Source organism: Trachypithecus francoisi, unplaced genomic scaffold (genome assembly GCF_009764315.1).
Source record: "Trachypithecus francoisi isolate TF-2019V2 unplaced genomic scaffold, Tfra_2.0 Contig01579, whole genome shotgun sequence".
NCBI classification, from domain to species: Eukaryota; Metazoa; Chordata; class Mammalia; order Primates; family Cercopithecidae; genus Trachypithecus; species Trachypithecus francoisi.
In genome coordinates, this window is record NW_022681442.1 from 30,012,801 (window position 1) to 30,034,493 (window position 21,693).

At 45.3% G+C, this 21,693-nt stretch overlaps 1 protein-coding gene across 7 annotated transcripts in view; it reads left to right on the forward strand.

Moving 5' to 3' along the window:
* The window catches only part of FBXW4 (F-box and WD repeat domain containing 4), an 86,942-nt gene that overhangs the window by 21,918 nt on the left and 43,331 nt on the right, over positions 1-21,693 (forward strand). For all 7 annotated transcript variants that reach the window (XR_004430893.1, XM_033185058.1, XM_033185066.1 and 4 more), the window contains exon 5: positions 5,063-5,157. Coding sequence is in view for 6 of the 7 variants with exons in the window: in XM_033185058.1 (XP_033040949.1) it covers positions 5,063-5,157 (95 nt within the window). In the remaining variant the exon portion in view is untranslated. The remainder of the gene's footprint in view (positions 1-5,062; positions 5,158-21,693) is intronic.

Sequence of the window (21,693 nt, forward strand, 5' to 3'; positions counted from 1 at the left end):
CAGTGGCTGGGAAGGTTGCCACTCACTTGCAATGTGGCGTGAACTCAAAAACAGAGGACCTGGCAGCCTTTCCTCCCTGAGTTGCGTTTCCTCAAGTTTGTGGGTTGAGTTCTGACCCTAATATTTTATTTTAAAATCTCCCTCCTTATTGCCTGCTCTCTGTTTAGGGAGGTTAATTTTTCACCACCTTGTTTATAAGCAATCAAGCTGATAATTAAAATGTGTTTTCACTGCTTCTCTGGAGAGTCATGTGGTCAGTAAGCGGTAGAGACTATGAGAGAGGGGTGTTGTTTGTTGCATCTTTGCCAAATTGCCCTGTCCACAGATATCCACCAAAGCAAAGCATGAAAGAAAGTGAGGCTGATAAATAGCATGGTCCTGACTTCATGGACTCATCCACATCTGGGTCAAATAGGCTCCCACCTGTGAGACAGAGAAGTCTTTCTCCAGGCATGTGCCCAACAGCCGTAGCAAGGGCCTACACAGGCCTGGTCCTTTAGGGTTGCTGTGGGAACTTCGCCGACAATTCAGTTGGTAATACAGGAGGCCCAATAGTGTCTTGTTACGTGTTTCCTAGCATCTAGGTTCCATAGTGCTAACAGGAACAAAATGCTTGCTGGTATGTCAGCAAATGGGCCTCAAAAACACATAGGGAGAGGACTCAGGAGAGGGAAATTGCAATCTTTACTCAGTAACTTCTCTGACTGCATGTACCCTCTGGTGATTACACCTCCATATAGAAATATTGCTAATTTATGTAAAAAGAAGGGCTAAATATGTTCCCTTCTTTTTATGGAAGTTTCTCCTCCCTTTACTATTTTCTGCCTTACTTTGTACTGTGTCAGAGAGAATGCACACGAGCACAGGAAGCTTGAGAAAAATCCAGCATATCTTTTGAACCAACATGGAAACTGAATTTCCTGTCACTTGCTTCCTATTACCCTACTTCCTACTTACTTCAGGCTTCTGATTGGTCACTGTCCTTGTACCATTCCCTGAAAAGATCCAGATCTAAACGTGTTATACTGCTCAAAAGTCAGTTTGCATAGAAACCTTTTGTGGCATGTGTGACCTAGGTATTCCTGTCTTATTCTAGCCATCTTCCTGTCATGGCTTCAGGCTTCCCCCAGTTCCTCCTTTTCAGTGACACCTCTTTCTTCTATTCTCTGTGGTCTGACACCCAGAGCAGTATAAAACTAAGCTTTATAACCACAGATAGTAATCTAAGGGTGTGGATTGCTTACAGTTGAAGAATAATAGCAAGTTTATTTGAGGTATTGAGTTAGTTTCATGTTTGAGTACTAGTTTAGCCCTATTTAGTATCTTAGATTTTTAAAAAGATCTAAAATAAATGCTTCCTTCTAAAATTGTCACCACAGTCCATCTTAATCCTTCTGAGGATTTCTTTTAGGTCAGTGACAGAATTCTCTTCTCTGGTCCTGAAAGCTGGTCAGCTGGTTTGCAGCTCCCCTGTGACTTCTCTGCCAACTCTTCTTTCCTGGCTTTCCAGATGCTGGGTTTCCCTCCTTTCTATTATTGTCTTTGCATCCAGCCCTTTGTTATCCTGAGCCATTTCTACATTACTGTTGTATTCAGTTTGTCTTTTATAACTGAAACATCATTTCTTTTCAGTGGCATCTGAAATTCTACAGCTGCTTCTCGAGGCTTCAGATACACCTGAAACTTCATAAGAATTTACAGTGATATTTGCCCGTAACCATCTATTTTTGGGGAGTTCCCCAAATATGTACTGTATTTTAGGAAAGAGATTTATTTTATGGGGTAAAGGGAAGTAAAACAATCTCTTTGCAAGACATCTGAGCTAGGGACTGTCCAAAGAACCCTCTTCCTTCCCCTCCCCACAATCTCAGTTTCAGGTTTTTTGCGGCTTAGCTTCGATTGTGTCTCTGGGCTTTAGTGGGGCCAGCCCCATCCTGAGATGTGAAAAGATGGTAGCTTATGTTCTTAATGAGCCTGGGCTGGTACTAACCATTCCTTCATTTCCTTCTTTATTTCTCTATTCTTTCTTACGAGTGCCTACTGTGTGTGAGGCTTGGTACAGAGGCACCTGGGCTCTTCAGAAGTAAGGAAGATACAGCCTCTTATCCTTAGGTTGAGAAGAGATGTGCGTACCTGGCCATGGAGCTGATTGGAAGTGGCTAGGACTGTGGAGTATAAAGCTCTAGGGAAAGAGCCAGAAAATTTAGAAGGTAGAGAGATCAGATCACATCTGGCTTAGAAGGGAAGATTTATTGTAATAAGAACCACCATTATTGTTTGCCTGATACCTGCCAAATACTATGCTGCTGTGCTAGATGCCTTATGCTTATCTCCACTTTTCCTCACTATAACCCTGAGATAGGCATCATTTCTCATTTGACAGATGAGGAAACGGAAGCTAAGAAGTTACTCCCAAGATCAAAGATAATAAGTAGCAACTAGGGTTCAAATCCAGATTGGTCAGATGCCAAAGCCTATGCATGCTTTTTTCTGCAATTGCAGGCTGCAGGGAATATTTTACCATTTAGATTTTTCTTTTGTTTTAGGATTATTTTCTTTAGGATAGATTTTCATCAACAAAATTACTGAGTTAAATGCTGTGATCATTTTAAAAGTCGTGATGCATATCACCAGTCTGCTTTTTAAAAGAACTGCATAAATGTCCACTCTCGGCCAGGCGCGGTGGCTTACACCTGTAATCCCAGCACTTTGAGAGGCCGAGGCAGGTGGATCACGAGGTCAGGAGATTGAGACCATCCTGGATAACATGGCAAAACGCCGTCTCTACTAAAAATACAAAAAAATTAGCTGGGGGCCGGGCGCAGTGGCTCAAGCCTGTAATCCCAGCACTTTGGGAGGCCGAGACGGGCGGATCACAAGGTCAGGAGATCGAGACCATCCTAACACGGTGAAACCCCGTCTCTACTAAAAAAAATACAAAAAACTAGCCGGGCGAGGTGGTGGGCGCCTGTAGTCCCAGCTACTCGGGAGGCTGAGGCAGGAGAATGGCGTAAACCCGGGAGGCGGAGCTTGCAGTGAGCTGAGATCCGGCCACTACACTCCAGCCTGGGCGACAGAGCGAGACTCCGTCTCAAAAAAAAAAAAAAAAAAAAAAATTAGCTGGGCTTGGTGGCAGGCGCCTGTAGACCCAGCTACTCGGGATGCTGAGGCAGGAGAATGGCATGAACCCAGGAGGTGGAGTTTGCAGTGAGCCGAGATTGCGCCACTGCACTCCAGCCTGGGCGACAGAGTAAGACTCTCAAAAAAAAAAATCTCGAAAAAAAAATAAAAAGACCACTCCCACTGAATCTTTTCCAGGGTTGGATCTGTTTTGAATTTGGCCATGGAGGGCAAAGATAGGATCAGCGTATTGTTGTCAACTCCTGTCCCTCAGGTGCCAGGATGGAATCTCATGTTTCTGGAGGATAATGTGTTGCTGGGCCAAGCCAGGAGGGCCACTTTCTTAAGATCATGCTCAGAATTGGTGGCAGGCTTCCTGAGCCGCTCCTGGAGACCAGGAACCTTGTTCTGTGGTTTGCAGAATCTAGGAATCCACCTTCCCTTTCCATGGAGGACATTAGTGAATTCAGGCCTAGGCCTTCCCCATAGATTTTGTAATCAGAATCTTTAGTGTTTCCTCACCCCCAAGAAAGAATCTGCCTCCCAGGGAGTTTGTGTCAGGGAAAAGGCAAAGCTCTCTTTTTAGCTGAGCTGCCTAAAAGAGTACATTGGAAATGTATCTAGTTATTGCCAAAGGGGACTGACTATAGAGTCCAAAGAGCAGGCCTGAATCATGGCACTCAGGAAAAGTTGTGGTGTTTACCTTTGTTTTCTGCTCCTCCTCATTTAGGATCTTGTTACATTTATTTTCTTTTCACTGTGTTGGGAAAAGTAACTCACACAATCATCCCATCCCCCACACCCATCATACACACAAACTTTAAGAAACACTTTCTCCTTTTAGAGGGAAGAGTTATCATGTGACCCTAAGAAGCCAGGATCACCCCTACTCCATCACCTACCCTTTACACTCAAGGAATGTTTCCTTTAAAGTTCTTCCATCTAAGGTCCTGCCTGAGTTTTGTATGTTCCCCTTATAGCACTGCTGGGACCTTAAGAGGTCACTGATCCATCTGGCTGCCTCTGGATCCCTCTGTTGCTGCTGTCTTGGGATAGCCCTGTATGTCTGAGGTTTCCTTTCTGTTTGGTTAGAGGCTTATGTCCCTGTGTGTGTCATTTAGGGTAGGGTGAGGTGAGGGGGGAGTCCTGTGCTTAATGGGAGATGTCTAAATGCACTGACTGCTGAGAGGGCTCTGTGAGTGTTGATTAGAGTTAAGCCCAGAGTGGCTGCTAATGTACATTCCTGACTGATAGGGACCAGATAATGTGCTCCAAGCAATATTTTTAACCTGTAGGAGATATGGAAGCTTAAAAGAGTTAAGCTTTTCTGCTACTTTTGGTGACACTAGGTGCTAAATTCCCTGCTGACGTGAATAGTTTTAGATCCTGGGCATTATCAACAAACAAACAACAACACACCACCTTCCCACTTGGAAGTCTTTCTTCTTCTTCCATTCTTTCCTTCCCTTGCATCTTTCTTTTTACTTCTCTCCCTGATTCTATTGCTGTCCCCCTATATTGTGCCTTGATCTTCTTCCCTCTCCCTACTTCTCCAAAGTAAAATCTTGGTGAGAGATAGGAGAAAGGAAAATCCACAAATACAGGAAAGCTGTCAAGAGAGGCAAGCCCCACCCACCCACTTCTTCTCAGTCAAGTCTCAGCTGAGGAATGTGGAACTTCTGATTCCCCAATATAAAGTTGGCTGGTAAGTAAGGGCTCTGAGTGGAAAAGAGGGTGGTTAGGATGGAGAGCTAGGCCCTATCTGCGGGGGCAGGTGAGCCAGAAGCTGCAGGGGCTCCTCTGCTGATACCTGAGCTCTGTGTGTGCAGGGCATAAAGGATTCCCCATTTCTCCACCTCCAACAGTCACCCCTGCCGGAGCACCTCTCCTCCCCACTGATCCCAGGCAATGCCAACGAGAGCATCTCTTCTCCTGTTTCTAGGTGTGGCCTTTGGCCTCAGGCCGGCTGGGGCAGTGCTTACACACCATCCAGACTGAAGATCGAGTCTGGTCCATTGCTATCAGCCCATTACTCAGGTAAGGGAGACATAGTTGGATGTAGTTTTGTCCTGTATAATAATGCTTTTATTTTACTAGATCAGGTGAGCTAGAAAATCTTCCTGTTGTGTATTCCAGGTTGCTTTGAGTCACTGTCTTGGAGATTTTTTAATCCTCCAGAGATTTGAGGTGTTTAAGTCACTTCATATATGAGTGGGATTGAGATAACCTTCTAAATGCGAATTTCCTAAGCATCTAACCTCAGAAATGTTAAGGAAGCGTACTATATGAGAATATAACTAAGAATCCAGCTGTTAACCAGGAGTGTCCCTTCTGGAACAGTTGTCCTCTGGGGTCATTCCCAAAGCAGAGGCCTCTCACCACCCCTGGAAGGTGGCACCAGCCAACCTGCTCTTACAACTCACATGTCTGCTTTGCTCCCCTTGGAAAATGTCCTCTGGAGTATCCCTTACAGACTTAAATCATCAGGAGAGGCTTGGGGCCCAGATCCAGCTGGGTCCTCAAACAAAGACATGTATGTGAAGTAGTGACATTGACTATTATAGCAAAACTGTGAAATTTTGATGATGGCTTTACTGTACGCTTTGGCCTGATTGTTACTTCTCTTTTTTTATTATTATTGATTTTATTTTATATTTAGAAATGGGGTGTTTCTTTTTTTTTTTTTTTTTTTGAGACGGAGTCTTGCTCTGTCACCCAGGCTGGAGTGCAGTGGCGCCATCTCGGCTCACTACAAGCTCCGGCTCCTAGGTTCATGCCATTCTCCTGCCTCAGCCTCCCAAGTAGCTGCGACTACAGGCGACCGCCACCACGCCCAGCTAATTTTTTGTATTTTTAATAGAGACAGAGTTTCACCATGTTAGCTAGGATGGTCTGGATCACCTGACCTTGTGATCCGCCCGCCTTGGCCTCCCAAAGTGCTGGGATTACAGGTGTGAGGCACCGCACCCGGCCCTAGAAATGGGGTGTTTTTTTTGTTGTTGTTCTTTTTGTTTGTTTGTTTGTTTGTTTTTGTTTTGTTTTGTTTTTAGAAATGGGGTATTTCTATATTGACCAGGCTGGTTTCGAACTCCTGGCCTCAGGTGATCCTCCCATCTTGGCCTCCCAAAGTGCATGCGCCACTGCACCTGGCCCTGACTGTTATGTCTCTAACCTTACCTATGGACAAGTGAGGTTTGCATCCCGACTTCTGCTTTCGAGGCTCTCTGGAACTGAGACAGAATCCCTCTCCTTCCCTGCAGGGTACATAGATTCTCCTGTACCTGTTCTATCACAACATTTTCCTAGGATCTTCATCCACTTTCTTCACCCTACTCACATGGAAATGTGAAAGCTGTAGGGCTGCCACCCTCCAACACTAGGTTTAAGTCAGTCACTTATTTTATAAGAGACTTGGTCCTGCCCACTTCGCTTAGGCCCTTCAGCTTCTTTCTCCTCACCCCATGGAGCCTGCACCCCTCCTCCTGCTCCCTTCTACAACTCCCTTTCAGATTTTTTTCTTTCTAAGAATTAGAGCCGATTAGCCATGTCATTAATTCTTCAATTTGACGGCTGATATAGCAGGACCTGAAACACATTGCTGACCCCAGAGAATGGAGACCCCATTCCTTAGCATATTGACGATGGGAGAAGTTAATTAAAATTCCACAGAGCAGAGGTGTCGGCTAACCTATAAACCTGTCGCTGTTCAAAACAAATCATTCTAGCAATCATAGGAAAGAGGGAAGGAAAGACCAGCAGGGAGTGGAGAGGCTAAGTGTGTGGGAGCGAAGAGTGGAAAATGGAGCCATTGAGCTTTGTCTCCTCCTCCGTTTCTTCCTAATGCTGCCCTTTTTAAAGCCAGTTAGCCAGACCTGGGCATCTGTAAGCTGAATAGAAGGAAAGTGCTATAGCCAGTGAGAAGTGACAAGTGTGCTGGTGACTTTATCTTAATGGTTGCTTGTGGACTTCTGCTGGTTTGGGGAGACTAGAGTGGAGGTGGTGGTGGAGAGACGCTCTCAGGGCTGGAGATGGTCCGTGTGCTTCCTGCATATGGATTGAAGCCAAAGAACACAAACAGGCTCTGCCCTGCATCCCTACCCCACATTTCTCTATTCCAGCCTCCTCTTCTGGAATGTGTTAGGCTACCTCTTAACAGAATAGGGCACAACAGCTATTGAAGATGGTGTCAATAAAAGAGGTTGAGGACAGAGTCTGCCCTCATCATTAAGAAGCATTTAAGATTACAGTAAACTGATTTTGGGTTTTTTGGTCACAACTTGGAGACTGGCTTTGGGGAAGGACCTAGCTTTCTAGCATTACTACTACTATATGACTGCCACTACTACTAGCAGCTAACATTTAGTAGTCATCTGCTCTGTGCCAGACCCTCTGCTAAGGCTTTGATGTGTCTCATCTTTGGTGAAGGCCTAGGCCTTATGTTTTCTTCACATTCATCTTCAGGGTCTTCCTGTCCTCTTCTTGGCCCTGGGATGAATTTTTTTTTTTTTTTTTTTGAGAGGGGTCTCACAGTGTTACCCAGGCTGGTCTTGAACTCCTGGGCTCAAGCCATCTTCCCACCTCAGCCTTGGGATGATTCTTTCACTCTGTCAGCTCCTGACCCACAGTTATTTAAGATGATCTTCCCCTGACTCCAGAAATGAGGTCTTGGAGTCTTTTAAAAAATAGTTTGTGTTTGAGATTCTGTCTTTACACTAGATGACCAGAGTGTATGCCGGTGTCATCTCTGCCTCTTTTTCTCTTACCCAAAGAATATACTGGGATAGGGTCTTTTGACCTCATTATTAGATCCATTTCTTCTCAATGTGAACGTGAATTTGAACCTTTCAATAAACTCATTCATTTTCTCAGTCTTGAGAGACACTGCCTCCCAGCCTCAGGGTCTATTCTTTAAAGCAGTCTGGGAGATGAGTTCTGCTTTGCCTTCAACTAGCAGTGTGGCCTCAGACAAGTCATTCCCACTGCTGGCCTCAGTTTCCTCATACTAAATATGAACACTCTTTCATGTATAGACCTTATTAGATTATTGTGAAGATGACCTGAAATAATTTCTATGAAAATATTAATACTCTGAAAAGCTAAAAGGGCTGTAACGTATATGTGTTATGCATATTGAGATAGGGTTTCACTTTATCACCCAGGCTGGTTATGAACTCCTGGCCTTAAGTGATTCTCAAAAAGGGCTATAATGGAATGTCAACCAGAATCCTTTCTTGCCTGGTTTAGCATTTGCTTAGTGGCTTCAACTGCTGTCAAGTCTCTACCCTTTTCCTGGGCTCCTCCTGGCCCCAGGGAGTTTCCCTGCTCTTTTGCAGTCTTATTGGGGTGGGGACTCAGTAGGAATCTCTTCCCCCTGTAGCATTCCTGCCCTCAGTGACCACCTTCAGTTCCCCTCCCTGCCACCATTCCTGTTGAGTATGGTTGTCAGCGTCACTAATGTGATAGACCCTGGACTCCTCATAGAGAATATGAAGGGATGTGGCAGCCAGTGTACTGGCCCTAGGGCAAGTACTCCTGGTTTACCTGCCAATTTCTCAGCCCTTTGTTGCTCCCTTATGCAGTTAGGAGGAACCTGGACAGTTGGGAGACCTAGCACAGCTCTTTTCTCAGTTTATCTCTTCCTTCTATTTAAAATAATTTATCAGACATATTAATCTTATTTATCTTTGATGCTGGGACTTTTCTACCTTCTCTTCTTTTGTATATACTCAGGCACTTGTATGAAACATGAAACCTCAATCCAGAGGCTTAATTTGAGGTCCTCACAACTGAGAGAAAGCAGGTATCTGTTCTGTGTTCAAATGTCTTCTTTCCTTTCTTCCTTTACTTTGAGTTCTTAATTTGTAAAGAGTCATGGAGGATGGTATTTAATACTGGTTATGTGCTTAGAGCCATGTGTAGATAGTCAAAAAACAGAGAAGGAGAACCAGCAGGCTCCAAAGGAAAGTGGTAGGCAAGGACCTTTTCTTCTGCCTCCCACATACCCTCCTACCCATCTTATTGTTCAACACCAGTAATCCTGTTTTTAAGATTCATGACTTAGAAAAGAAACCCTTCTCCTGTAGAGAAGGTCTCACCTGGAGTTGCTGGATGATTGACAGAAGGACAGGTTAAGATGACCCAGGAATGAGATGCTGGAGGCGTGCCTGGGGTGGAGGGGCATATGTCTGAGTGTAGTTTTGGGGCAGGAATACCTTCAGCTCACAGGCCTCAGAGATCCAACCTCCTGAGGTCACATGGAATTCTGAGCAACTTCCCATGAGTAACACAGAAAAGCAGACTCTTTTTTTTTTTTTTTTTTTTTGGAGACAGGAGCTTGCCTGGAGTACAGTGGCACAATTATAGTTCACTGCGGCCTTGAACTATTGGGCTCAAGTGATCCTCCCGCCTTGGCCTTCTGAAGTGCTGAGATTACAGGTGTGAGAAGCTATGCCTGGCCAAAAAGCAGATTTTTAAAAATGTGTAATATGTTTTATTGCCATTTAAAAATTATTTCCAGCTGAATGCAGTAAATACTAAACTATGAGGAAATGTAGAAATATTAAACACTTAACTTCATTCCCTTTGACTTTCCATCTCTTCCCTTCTTACCCTTTCACCTCACTCCTTGTGTATTTACTGAACACTTGATACGTGGCAGCTTCCCCAAGGATCTTATTCAGTGGTGGGGATATGATAGGCACATGGCTGTAATGATTACCAGATTATACTAAGTGCCTTAACCTAGGCTGTCCTTGGTTGGGGAGGAAGGGGGAGTGTCATTTTCTTTTGGGGAAAGGCAAAAATTGAGGTCCGGGGAAGATCAATGCAGGGCCACATGTGGAATGGGGAAGAAGAGGCAGTAGTTTGTACCCAGGTCCCTAGCCTGTTCCCATGTCCTGCGTGCTGAGGGACAAGCAGGCCTTTGATCACTGCTATGCCTTATTCACCAGCATCTTGGATGGTAGCTGTGGCCTATAAAAGGCTCTGTGAGGACCTGTGAACATTCTTTTTTCTTGGAGGCCAGAGTTGAGACAGGGAGGGGTGGGAGAAGGCAGCATATGATCGAGGCTTAGGCTCACTCAGGTAGCTGTGAATGCTTGCACCATTCCAGGAGTGTGAATGCACACAGATCTTCAGCTTTCAGGGCCCCCTCCAAGCCAGCCATGGGAGGCAGGTGGTGAAGTGAATCTGTAGACCTACCTACCCTGTTTGCCTGGGAGGGGAAGGGAGAGGAGCCCACAGCTCCTTGTCCCTCTGCAGACACCATATTTATCACCCTCCAAGAAAAAAAAAGTGCTCAGCAGAACCCTTTCCCCATCTCCAAAGGACACTTTCTATCGTGTGAGTGAGTGTGGTCAGGAAGACTTCCCATGACACTTGGATTTTAATCCCTTCTCTCCCGCTTCTGTCATTAGGGAAATATATGAGTGGTATAGATGTAGAAACTTGACTTAGCTGTGTTATTAAATATACAATATAATTTTGTGTAACTTTGCTCACTGTGGTGGCCTGTTTGTTTCTGGGGGGATTAGTCCAAGTCTGCATGAAATGTACCGATTCAAATTTGTAAAGTGAGTTGCAGCCTCTGGGGGGTTTTGATGGAGGAGCTGCCCCTTCTTGCTTCATTTCTCCCAGAGGTGAGGGAGAGTCTGGAAGGAAAGCAATCACTGTGTACTGTTCGGTAAGGGGGTGGGTTTTGAGGAAAGGAGGGTGTTTGTTCCCAGTAGCTACAGGGTTTACTGTGTGGTGTGTGTGTGGTAGATGCATATTCAGCGGCCTGTTGAAATACATCTTTCTTTAGAGAAAAGTAATTGCATCTGGAGTTTTCTCTGACAGAGAGATTTGAAAGATTGCAAGAAGAGGTAGCCAACTTGCAGTTCAGATTCTTTCGGTTGCCAGTGGTGCAGCCGTCCTTTGGCCCTGGACTTTATAACTCACTGAGTGCTTCTAGGGGAGGAAGAATCAAAAGTGAAGATTGTGCCTCTGAGTTTTTCTTTTTCTGGCTGGCTGTGGACAGCTGGGTGTAAAGGGGATGCCTGACCTTGATAACTTGAGGAAAGACTCAGGTGGATGACTGTAGTGCTCTGCATTGTAGCTGGTCCTCCTGATGGCATGGACTGTAGCTGACTTGGGGACCTCTCTCTTCTCCTTTCCCAGGGTCAGGGGCAGAGGGGGTAGTTTCTTCTGGGTCTTGTCTAGGGAAAGAAGACCTGAGGAGCTAGTCAAAGAGTGGCTTGGTGAACCCCTTTGCGAAACTGCAGAGTAGAGGAGGGAGCTTCCTGCCTGTGGTGCCCTGGATGAGAGAATTGCAGGGACAAAGACACCATGGAGGGCCCAGGGCTGGCGTGGCTGGAAGGGGAGTCATGACACCTGGAGAAAGATGGAAGCTGCAGGTAATTCTAGGTGGGTCCACTGGTTCAACTGGCAGCGAGCTAAAATTGGAAAGGGATCAGTGTGGGGATGTCATTGATTTGGAGTTAGGTCCTGCTAAATCTCAGTATAGTGCCCTCCACCCTGGAGTTCATTGCCCGTGCATATCCAAGCCTCTCAGACAGTCATATCCATCAGTAGCAAGGAACAAATACCACAGGGGTGGGTTTCAATTCCTCAAGACCCTGGATTTCTGCCATTACCCAGGGCAGGATAGGCATAGGGAGGCTCATGTGCTGAGCTGCTGGCCTGAGACCAGCACTCTCCCAGCCCTGACTGGCCCAGAACCCATTTGTGGGAGCAGCTCCTTCCTTGGCCAGCACGACTGGCCCACTTGTCAAGAGCTGACTTAAATGAAACCCTACAAGTAGAAACAGAGGCTGCTGCAGACTGCTGAATACTGTGGATACAGAGTTGATGTGTCCAGACTTGGCCCCCTGCTAACAGGGATGCATTTCTATCCCTCAGTCTAGTGTTTAAATTCTCTTTCTCCATCTCTGTCTGTCTCTCTTTCTGTCTCCCTTCCTCCTCAACACCCACCTTCCTCTCTCTGTCTCTGTCTCTTCAGATTCTGCTTAAGCATTACCATGTTCTGGTCACTAGAGAGCCAACAGTGAACTAGACAGCATAGTCTGATGGGAGAGACCGACAAGTAAAATAGGTAGTAGAGTGTGGTAAGTTCTCAGATGATGTTGAGACAGGGCCTTGGGAGCATGCTGGACAGATCAGTCATCTTTCTCTTTCTCCCACTGCCTATACCTCCCGGCTCCAGTCCCTACCTGCACCACTCTTTCTTCCACTCTGCTCATCAGGAAGGGAAAAGGGAATTTTCCTGCTTTAGCTGCTGCTGACTTTTCTGGGTTGTGTGTACAACGGGCCTGTGTTTTTCCACCTTTGATCACCGTTCTGCCAACAGATAATTTAGCAATCACATCCCAAGGTGGAAGCATGGAGTTAATGTTAAAATTAGTTTTCTTTTTTTCTCTCTTTAAATTTCAGTGGGTGATGAGGCAGAGAGGGAGGCGGGAGGGTGAAGGGGAGCCATAAATTCTGTGGCTGGTGTAGCTGTTCTCTGAGCAGCCGGGAAGCCTCTGATGTCTCCACAGCACTTTCATTAACATTTAAATTAAGGGTTTGTTTTTCAGTCTGTTTTATAGGCAGGCACCTTTCATGGCCTGTCACATGCAGCACCCCCCCACCCCTTCCCAAGCAAGTGTGTAATTGTAGCCACTGCTGTATCCTAACTCTGGGTTGCAGTCGGAGGTTCAAAGGGAATTCCGGGAGCTGGAGTTTTGGAGGTACAAGATATAATAGTCAGGATGTGGGTGTTACTCCTCAAATGAAGGTGCTGTGTAGGAGCTCTTTCTCCTCTTATCTGACCTGTGCTTTCTCAGCTCTTCGAGGGACATACACTTCAATCTGATTCTGACCCCTCCCGCCCTTCCTTCCTTTGGGCCATGGGGCAGGTGGGAAAGTGTGCAGTCCATTCAAGTGATTTCTCCTTATATTGCAAGTTAGGGCCAGGGACAGACTATTCTAAGATATAGATTTCCATGTTTATCTTCCTCCCATTGATTATTATTATTATATTTTAGCCTCACAAATACTTCCTCCTACTCCACTGATTCTTGGAGAAGTAATAAAATAAATGGGATTACGATCTGAGAAGAATTTGTAATTACAGTAGGGTCCTTTGGTCCTAAAAAGTGTATTCTAACATGGATATGCATATGCATGCCATACTTAGTCACTAGCTCTTTATGTACCTTGTTGGAAATAGCTTACTGATTTAGGAGATAATTTGACGAAGCTATTCTCCCCGATCTATGCATTCAAAAGAAACTCTACTGCAACCTCAAGTTTCTGAGCTTCCTTTCACACAGAAATATCTGGCAGCATTTGGGGAGATTTTGAAAAGACATCCCTGCTCTGGTCTCCTTCCCATCAGCACCCTGTTGATCTGTAGATGACAAGAATGTGTACTAAACACACATGAAGCATCTCATTAGTTCATAACCCCTGAGGGCTTAGTTTTCCCACCGCTAGTCTCTAGTTAGCTTTCTTCTCTGGACAGTGAAGAGAGAAGCATTGGGATCTTTCTCTCTTTCTGTCCAGAGGCTGAGAGTTTCCTTTCCCTTGGAGCCTGCACTTTACTGCACGAGTCACTACATCTTTCCTCCTTCCTCCACTAAGCCACTCAAACCATCCATGACTTATCTGCGGGGTTCAAGATGGCTGAGTGTTTTTGCCCTTCTGTGCCAGGTAACCTTGTGAACAGGTGGACACCCTCATGCCCTGGGGTCTTGCCCAAGGGGAGTGAGGGAGGTGCTGGGGCAACCCCTCTGCAGGTGCTGCTTGGGCTCAGATTGCAGGCTGGTGTCCAGGCCCCTCCTGGTGGTGATTAATCTGGGACACGGGCCGACAGAGGCCCAGCCAGGGCTGCTTTGGTCCCTCACTGTGAAGACCTTTGGCTTGGAGACTGAACTGATCTCTATAGCCTGCTTCGGCTTGGGGTTTGATCTGTCAAGGCTAAAGAGGAACCTGATGGTAGAGCGGAAACTTGTAGCCCTGTCTGACTTATGGCACTGATCCGTTCCAGTGGCCTTGTCATGATAATGCTCATATATTTAAGAAGATTTCCCCACCTGTTAGCTGTAACACTCAGATCAGTCAAAAGAGGGATCTTCATGAAAAATCTGTGTTTTTAGTTTTTTGAGCCAATGGAGCTTACTCTTGTAAGTAGACTAGGGGCTGGGTAGGGGTTTCTAATGAGAATGAGTAAAAAAGGCAATAATGAAGTTGTGGCTGGATTAGTAGCGGAATGTATGTCTTTATGTGGAGGAGGCTCATATCAGAGGTAGAAGGATCACCCCATCCTCCTGCAATTAGGCGGCTCTCAGACCACTTGGAGCACATTTCAGTATTTCAGATTTCAGTATTTAGAGTCAAGTCTTACCTTCCTCATTTTCTTTTTCATTTCAAACCGTTCTCCCACCGCCACCTAGACAGAGTCTTGCTCTGTTGCCCAGGATGGAGTGCAGTGGTGCAATCTCGGCTCACTGCAACTTCCGCCTCCTGGGTTCAAGTAATTCTCCTGCCTCAGCCTCCCAAGTAGCTGGGATTACAGGCTCATGCCACCACGCCAGGCTAATTTTTGTATTTTTAGTAGAGACGGGGTTTCACCGTGTTGGCCGGGCTGGTCTCGAACTCCTGACCTTGTGATCCGCCTGCCTCGGCCTCCCAAAGTGCTGGGATTACAGGTGTGAGCCACCACGCCCGGCCTCAAACCATTTTTTTTAAAAATGGGCCTCCCTCTCCCTTTCTGTATACCAGAGTCCTGGTCCCCAGGACTTCCAGGCAGCAGTACATGGTGCCAGCTGTATTTCTTCTCTGAGTTCAGGACAATCACACGTGGCTCCACTTGATAATGGGCTTAAGGCTCAAGAATAGGAATTCTGTTGCCCATGACAGTTTCTCTGAATCAGTGAGTCTTAGTGAGTTTCATCATTACTATAGCTCCATTTGGCAGTTAGAAGCTTGGAAGTAAGAGCTAGGACATTTTCCTCATACCATGGAGAAAGAGAATAGGCACCATGTTGTACACCAGTAGAATATGTTGACACTGTTGATGTGGGAAGCTGACTGTAGAGACTATGAATCATAAAGATTGTGTTGATTCTGAATTTTGCTTTGCTGACTAGAATTTTACACATGATGACAATAAAGAATACATTTATGCATCAGCAGACCAATAAATATTTTTGGCCATTCCTTCAGACCAGTACTAAAAGGTCTCTGACTATGGATTGGACATCTGCTAATCCCTGTGCCTCTCTAGGAGTTTCTTGAACAAGACTCTTTAGAAGTTTCAGATAGTGAGGTTTTTTTTTTTTTTTTTTGAGACGGAGTCTCGCTGTGTTGCCCAGGCTGGAGTGCAGTGGCATGATCATGAGCTCAGCTCACTGCAACTTCCACCTCCCAGGTTCAAGCGATTCTCCTGCCTCAGCCTCCTGAGTAGCTGGTACTATAGGCAAGCATCACCACGCCCAGCTAATTTTTGTTTTTGTTGTTTTTTTTTTTTTTGGGACGGAGTTTCCTCTGTCGCCCAGGCTGGAGTGCGGTGGCGCGATCTCGGCTCACTGCAAGCTCCACCTCCCGGGTTCACGCCATTCTCCTGCCTCAGCCTCCCGAGTAGCTGGGACTACAGGCGCCCACCACCATGCCTGGCTAATTTTTTGTATTTTTAGTAGAGATGGGGTTTCACCATGTTAGCCAGGATGGTCTTGATCTCCTGACCTCGTGATCCGCCCGTCTCGGCCTCCCAAAGTGCTGGGATTACAAGTGTGAGCCACTGCGCCCGGCCGGATAATTTTTGTATTTTTAATAGAGATGGGGTTTCACCATGTTGGCCAGGCTGGTGTTGAACTCCTGACCTCAGGTGATCCATCTGCCTCAGCCTCCCAAACTGTTGGGATTACAGGCGTGTGCCACTGCGCTTGGCCAGATAGTGAGCTTTTGGAAGCAGGGGTTTTATTTCCTGTCTCATGTAAGAGTTATGTGCTTGTGTGCCTCAGACGAAACCCCTATCCCTCTGGGGTGTCCTAGTAAGATGATTACCCAAGACCCTTGCCTCATTTCCAAGCTTGTTCTTACTCCTCTCTTGGGCCAGGACATTTTCCACAGGGAGTAGTAGGTAACATGGTCTGTGGGACCCTGTCATATAGGCTTGGCTCAGGACTATCTGAGGTGCTGACAAGGGCGGGAGGATTGGAAGGAGGAGGGAAGTCACTATGTGCATGCAGAAGCCATGGTAATTACAAAGGGAATATTAGTCCAGGAGCTGCTGGCCCAGGAAATTGCTTTCTGTAGAAGCTTTTCTTTTCATGGTTTGTAATGCAAATTGAAAACATAAATGGGCACTGAAAAGTGTAGCGGGGACAGGTGGGGTGCCAGTTGGGATGTGATAACATCCAAAATCTTCAGCAGGGTCTTAATTTGCAGAAGAGAATTTCAAGTAACAAGAGAGAACCTTATAAGAGATTAAAATAATGTTAGAGCACGTTTTGCTGTGACCTCCTCACCCCCATATTTTCCGTGTACTTGTGTTCAGGCTTGTCTCTGGGCCCGCTCAGCTTGCCCTGCTGCCTCTTCCTCTGCTCTTTCCTGCAGCAAAGCCATAATCCAGCTTTTAGAACAATGGCCATGGTAGTCATGGTATAGTATTTTGGTTTTCACAGCAGGCTGGGAAACAGTAGCCCCATCCAAAGTCAGTGCACTTTAGAAAATGTCCACAATGGTCCTGGGCACTGGAGCCTCCATATGTGGGCTAAAGAACCTGTCTCTTGAAGGCAGCAGCTTGCCTGCTTTGAGAAGGTGTTAAAGCCAAGGCTCCTCATTTTGTGTTCTCTCTCAAGATCAGCGGGTAGGCTTGATGAAGTAGAATGTGAGGCCAGCGGGCCTTTTTCCTCTCTGGATTTCCCATACCTCTAGAGAGGTGTGACTTTCTGGTTCCAGGCTGGAGACACGTCTGTGTTGCCTCTGGATGCTTTGGGGATACTGGCCAATAGGATAAGCATGGGGTGGCCACCACTTTGATTATGTTGGCAGAGGAAGTGTTCAGGTGAGAAGCTTCAGATTGGTTTCTTTCTAGCTGCTGAGCTAGACAAGAAGACACAAAAAGAGGCCAAAAGGCAGTGTGAAGGGTGAGCTTTTCCAGTGTAAATATACCCAAGTTGTAGAGAATATTACGGAACTGTGGCCGCTTTGCTTCATTTGTGTGGGCCTTCAGTGCGCAGGTGACACGCATTGGCTGAAGAAAAAGCTGAGATGTGTGGGGTAAAGTGAAATGTACCCTTTCTGCCTGTCACCACCATGAGTGTTCCTTCCTCACGTCTTCATTGATTGGGGAATTTTGAAAGAGAAATTAGCTCAAATCTTGCCCTGGGTCCGAGCTGTGGTGCCTGATCAGAACTTGAGTCTCAGGAGCAGTCTCCCACTAGGATGCTGTCCAGATGTAATCAGCCACTGCTTAGCACATGCTCCTCACCCCAGACTTACTGCCTCTTTCTCCTGAGGACTCGACTCATGCAGGATGTTTCCTTCTCCTGCTATTTTCCGCCTTGTTGCAGCTGCAGCTTTAGCTGTCCTAGAGAAACCTGGGTCTTTCCTCCTGCGCCTGAATGGGAGGAGACCAAGTGAGTGATTAGGGTGGGGGTCCTATGGTAAATGACCCAAGAGAAGAGTCAGCTGGGCATGATGGTGAGATTTGTAACATTTGGCAAAGAGGAAGAGACACATGTGTTAATGCCTTTGAAGTGTTCTTTCCCTGCCAGTTGGACTCCTGCTAGTATCCAGGGTGAGCTGTGGTTGAGAATTAAAAAAAAAAAAATAATAGGAAAGAAAGACAAATTATTGAAAGGATTCTTCCAGTTGTTAGAAGTCTTTGACCCGGAAAATCCTTCTTTGCAGGCTGATAAGGATGAGTTCAAGAATAAAAAGAGGAAAAGTTAGAGTTTTCAATTGCATTAGGTTGGCAGTGAGTATCAAAATTAAAACATGAAAACCTTTTGACACAGAAATTCCACTTCTAGGAATTCATTGTAAGGCAATAACCAGACAATTATGCAAGATATATGTACAAAGACTTATACTAAGAACACATAAATAGGCCAGGCATGGTGGCACACACCTGTCATTCCAGCACTTTGGGAGGCTGAGGTAGGAGGTTCACTTGAACCCAAGAGTTCAAGACCAGCTTGGGCAACAGAGTGAAACCCCATTTCCACAAAAAAATCTAAAAACAAAATTAGCCAGGCATGGTGACATACTCCTGTAGTCCCAGCTACTCAAGAGGCTGAGGTGGGAGGACTGCGTGAGCCCAGGAGATCGAGGCTGCAGTCAGCTGAGGTCATGCCACTGCACTCTAGCCTGGGTGACAGAGCAAGAGTCTGTCTCAAAAAAGAAACAAATCCAGAAGAAACCATAAATATCCATTAGTAGGGTTCTGATAAAATATTTTATACTATGTTCCCTCAATAAAATGCTATGTAGCCATTAAAAGGATGATACGGATGTACATTTATGGACCCAAAATATGTCACAGCAGATTGTGGAATGAAAAAAAGGTCAGAAAATAGTATGATAGTTTATTTAAATATCTCTTCAGGGTTTTTTCTTATATGGTGGATTTCTGTTGATATTTACTTTTTACTTTTTTGTATTTAAATTTTTTATAATGATCCTATTTTATAATTAGAAAAAACAAATTACATTTAAATGTCTATTTTAATATCAGGCAGCTATGGAGAGAATACCCCCCTTTTTTCTTACATAATTTGTAAAATTAAGGATGCATAGACCTACATTTACTTTCTATTTTTAAATAGCCTTATTGAAGTATAATTTAAATATCATAAAATTTACCCATTTAAAATGTACAATTTAGGTGTACAATTCCATGATTTTTAGAAAATTTACAAAGTTGTGCAACTATCACCACAATTTCATTTGAGAACATTTCCAACACTTTCAGAAGATCTTTCCTTACATTTGCTTTTGCAGCATTAAACCTGGTTTCATGCTTGGGACCTTTTGGGTACAGAAATAAGTAAACATACTATAATTTGTTTTTTTTTTTTTTGAGACGGAGTCTCGCTCTGTCGCCCGGGCTGGAGTGCAGTGGCCGGATCTCAGCTCACTGCAAGCTCCGCCTCCGGGTTTATGCCATTCTCCTGCCTCAGCCTCCCGAGTAGCTGGGACTACAGGCGCCCGCCACCTCGCGGGCTAGTTTTTTTTTTGTATTTTTAGTAGAGACGGGGTTTCACCGTGTTAGCCAGGATGGTCTCGATCTCCTGACCTCATGATCCACCCGTCTCGGCCTCCCAGAGTGCTGGGATTACAGGCTTGAGCCACTGCGCCCGGCCTATAATTTGTTTTTAAAGGATAATATAAGCTTTGGCTTTTTTTTTTTTTTTTTTTTTTTGGTAATACATATCTCCGAGTGTCTTTTTTTTTTGAGACGGAGTCTCGCTCTGTCACCGGGCTGGAGTGCAGTGGCACAATCTCGGCTCACTGCAACCTCCGCCTCCTGGGTTCAAGTGATTCTCCTGCCTCAGCCTCCCTAGTAGCTGGGATTACAGGCTTATGCCACCACACCGAGCTAGTTTTTGTATTTTTAGTAGAGATGGGGTTTCACCATTTATTAGTAGAGACGGGGTTTCATCCTATTTAGTAGGATGGTCTTGATCTCTTCACCTCGTGATCCACCTGCCTTGGCCTCCCAAAGTGCTGGGATTACAGTCGTGAGCCACTGCGCCTGGCCCCGAGTGCCTGGCTTATGGATGTATTGAATGCTGCTGTGTGCAAGATCACATGGGAAGTATGAAACACAAGAGACTATTTTTACCGTGTAGGAGCTTATAGTGCAATTGGGGAAACACTGCATGTACTCAAACGACAATTCATTTGGTTATATATGCAGTGTAAGTGCTAGCAACTACTGGGGTTATTGACAGGAAATCAGAGGAAAGCTGTAGCCTTCTTATTAAGTCAGAAGAGCTTCATGGATGACATGGAAGTTGAAGTGGGATTTACATGATGCCCGTATTGAAATTGCGTAAGGGAACTTCAAGCAAGGGGGCTGGTCTGAGCAAAGGCATACAAAGAGAAGCTAAAGGTAGGTTTGGGAGTTCAGAGTGGACAAGTCTGGCTTGCTGCAGGGGAAATTTGGAGTCTAGTTTTGGAGGGTGTTGAAGAGCAGAGCTTGACTTTAACTTGAGGAAAATAGGGAACTATGGACCGTTTTGGGCCAGATTGAAACAGTTAAATGGTTTATGTTGTGCTACAGCATATAGGATTCTTTGGAGGGGAAAGACAGGCTGTTTGGATACTTTTCCAGGAATATACTTTGTTAGCAGGAAGGGACCAGACTCATAGGGATAGTGGGAAGACAACTTGGCATTCAGAAAAACTATGTAGGAAAAGATCAGTAGTCAGACATGACTGCATGTCAGGGAGAGAGGGAAGAGATGAGTACCTCTGTGAGCCTGATGATGGAGGGGGCACTGGGTTTGAGAAGACTGAATTTTGTTTTATGGGACAGTCAGGTGGCAATGGCCAGAGACAGCCCAGGAATGGTTGCCTGGAGCTCAGACATGGAGTTGAGATGTGGAAGGCCTCAGCAAAGGGACAACAGTTGAAATAATGTGAGGGATTAGCACCAAAGGACAACTCAGAAATAAAGACAGTGCAGCAAGGAGAAACAAAGAGTCAACATGTCCAATCAGAGGCAGGAGGAAAACTGGGAGCCTGGAGAAGAGTAGATCAGCCAGCCAGAGTAGATGGTGGACAAATGAGTAATTCTGGGGGCAACTTACATAAATGAATTTATCTCTGCCTTGCTTGTTATGGCTTTTCCCTATACTGATTGATGGATATCACCAATAAGGTAAAAATGCATACCCCTAATATTGATGCATGGAGATTCATAAGCATTTTCTTTTCCTTGCTTGATTTTAGCATTTTGTTTTCAAACTATAATAAATTTGCCTTTTTTTCAAGTTCCTTCCTCTGGCTCTTGTCATGTTTTCTGTTGTTCTATCCTGTGGTTATTATTATTTTTTTCTTCTTGAGGGTTGCCTACTTTGGACTTGGTAATTTTTTCCCCCTCAGCTCACAAAACCGGTCAGTGGGATTGGAGGGTCAGCAACTGAGCTAGAGATGCTAAGTGACAAAGTGGGGGAATATCATGGATCCCAGTTGTTTCCTCCATGGGTACTGATTTAGGATCAAGAAAAAAGCTACTGACCACAGATGTTGCCATTTGGAGAGATTTAGCATCAGAGCCATAGGAGCTGCTCAGGTTCTGGGCTTGCTTGGGCAGCTATGGCTGTCTGAAAACTTTTTTTTTTTTTTTTTTAAAGAGAATTAACTAAAAACTTTCAAGTCCTCGGATTTTGATGGTAGTAATTCCACAGGGCTTGTCATTTGTGTTTGAAGCTGGTGGTGAGGAGGGCGGAGTGAGGAGAAGCGAGGGGGTGGAGATGGGAAGCAAAGAAGGAATCAGAGAGAGAAATTTTATTGAGGGAGAGTTTGCTGGGTTTATGGGAGGGAATCTCTCCCCTCCTCCCCATTCGGATTTGAAAG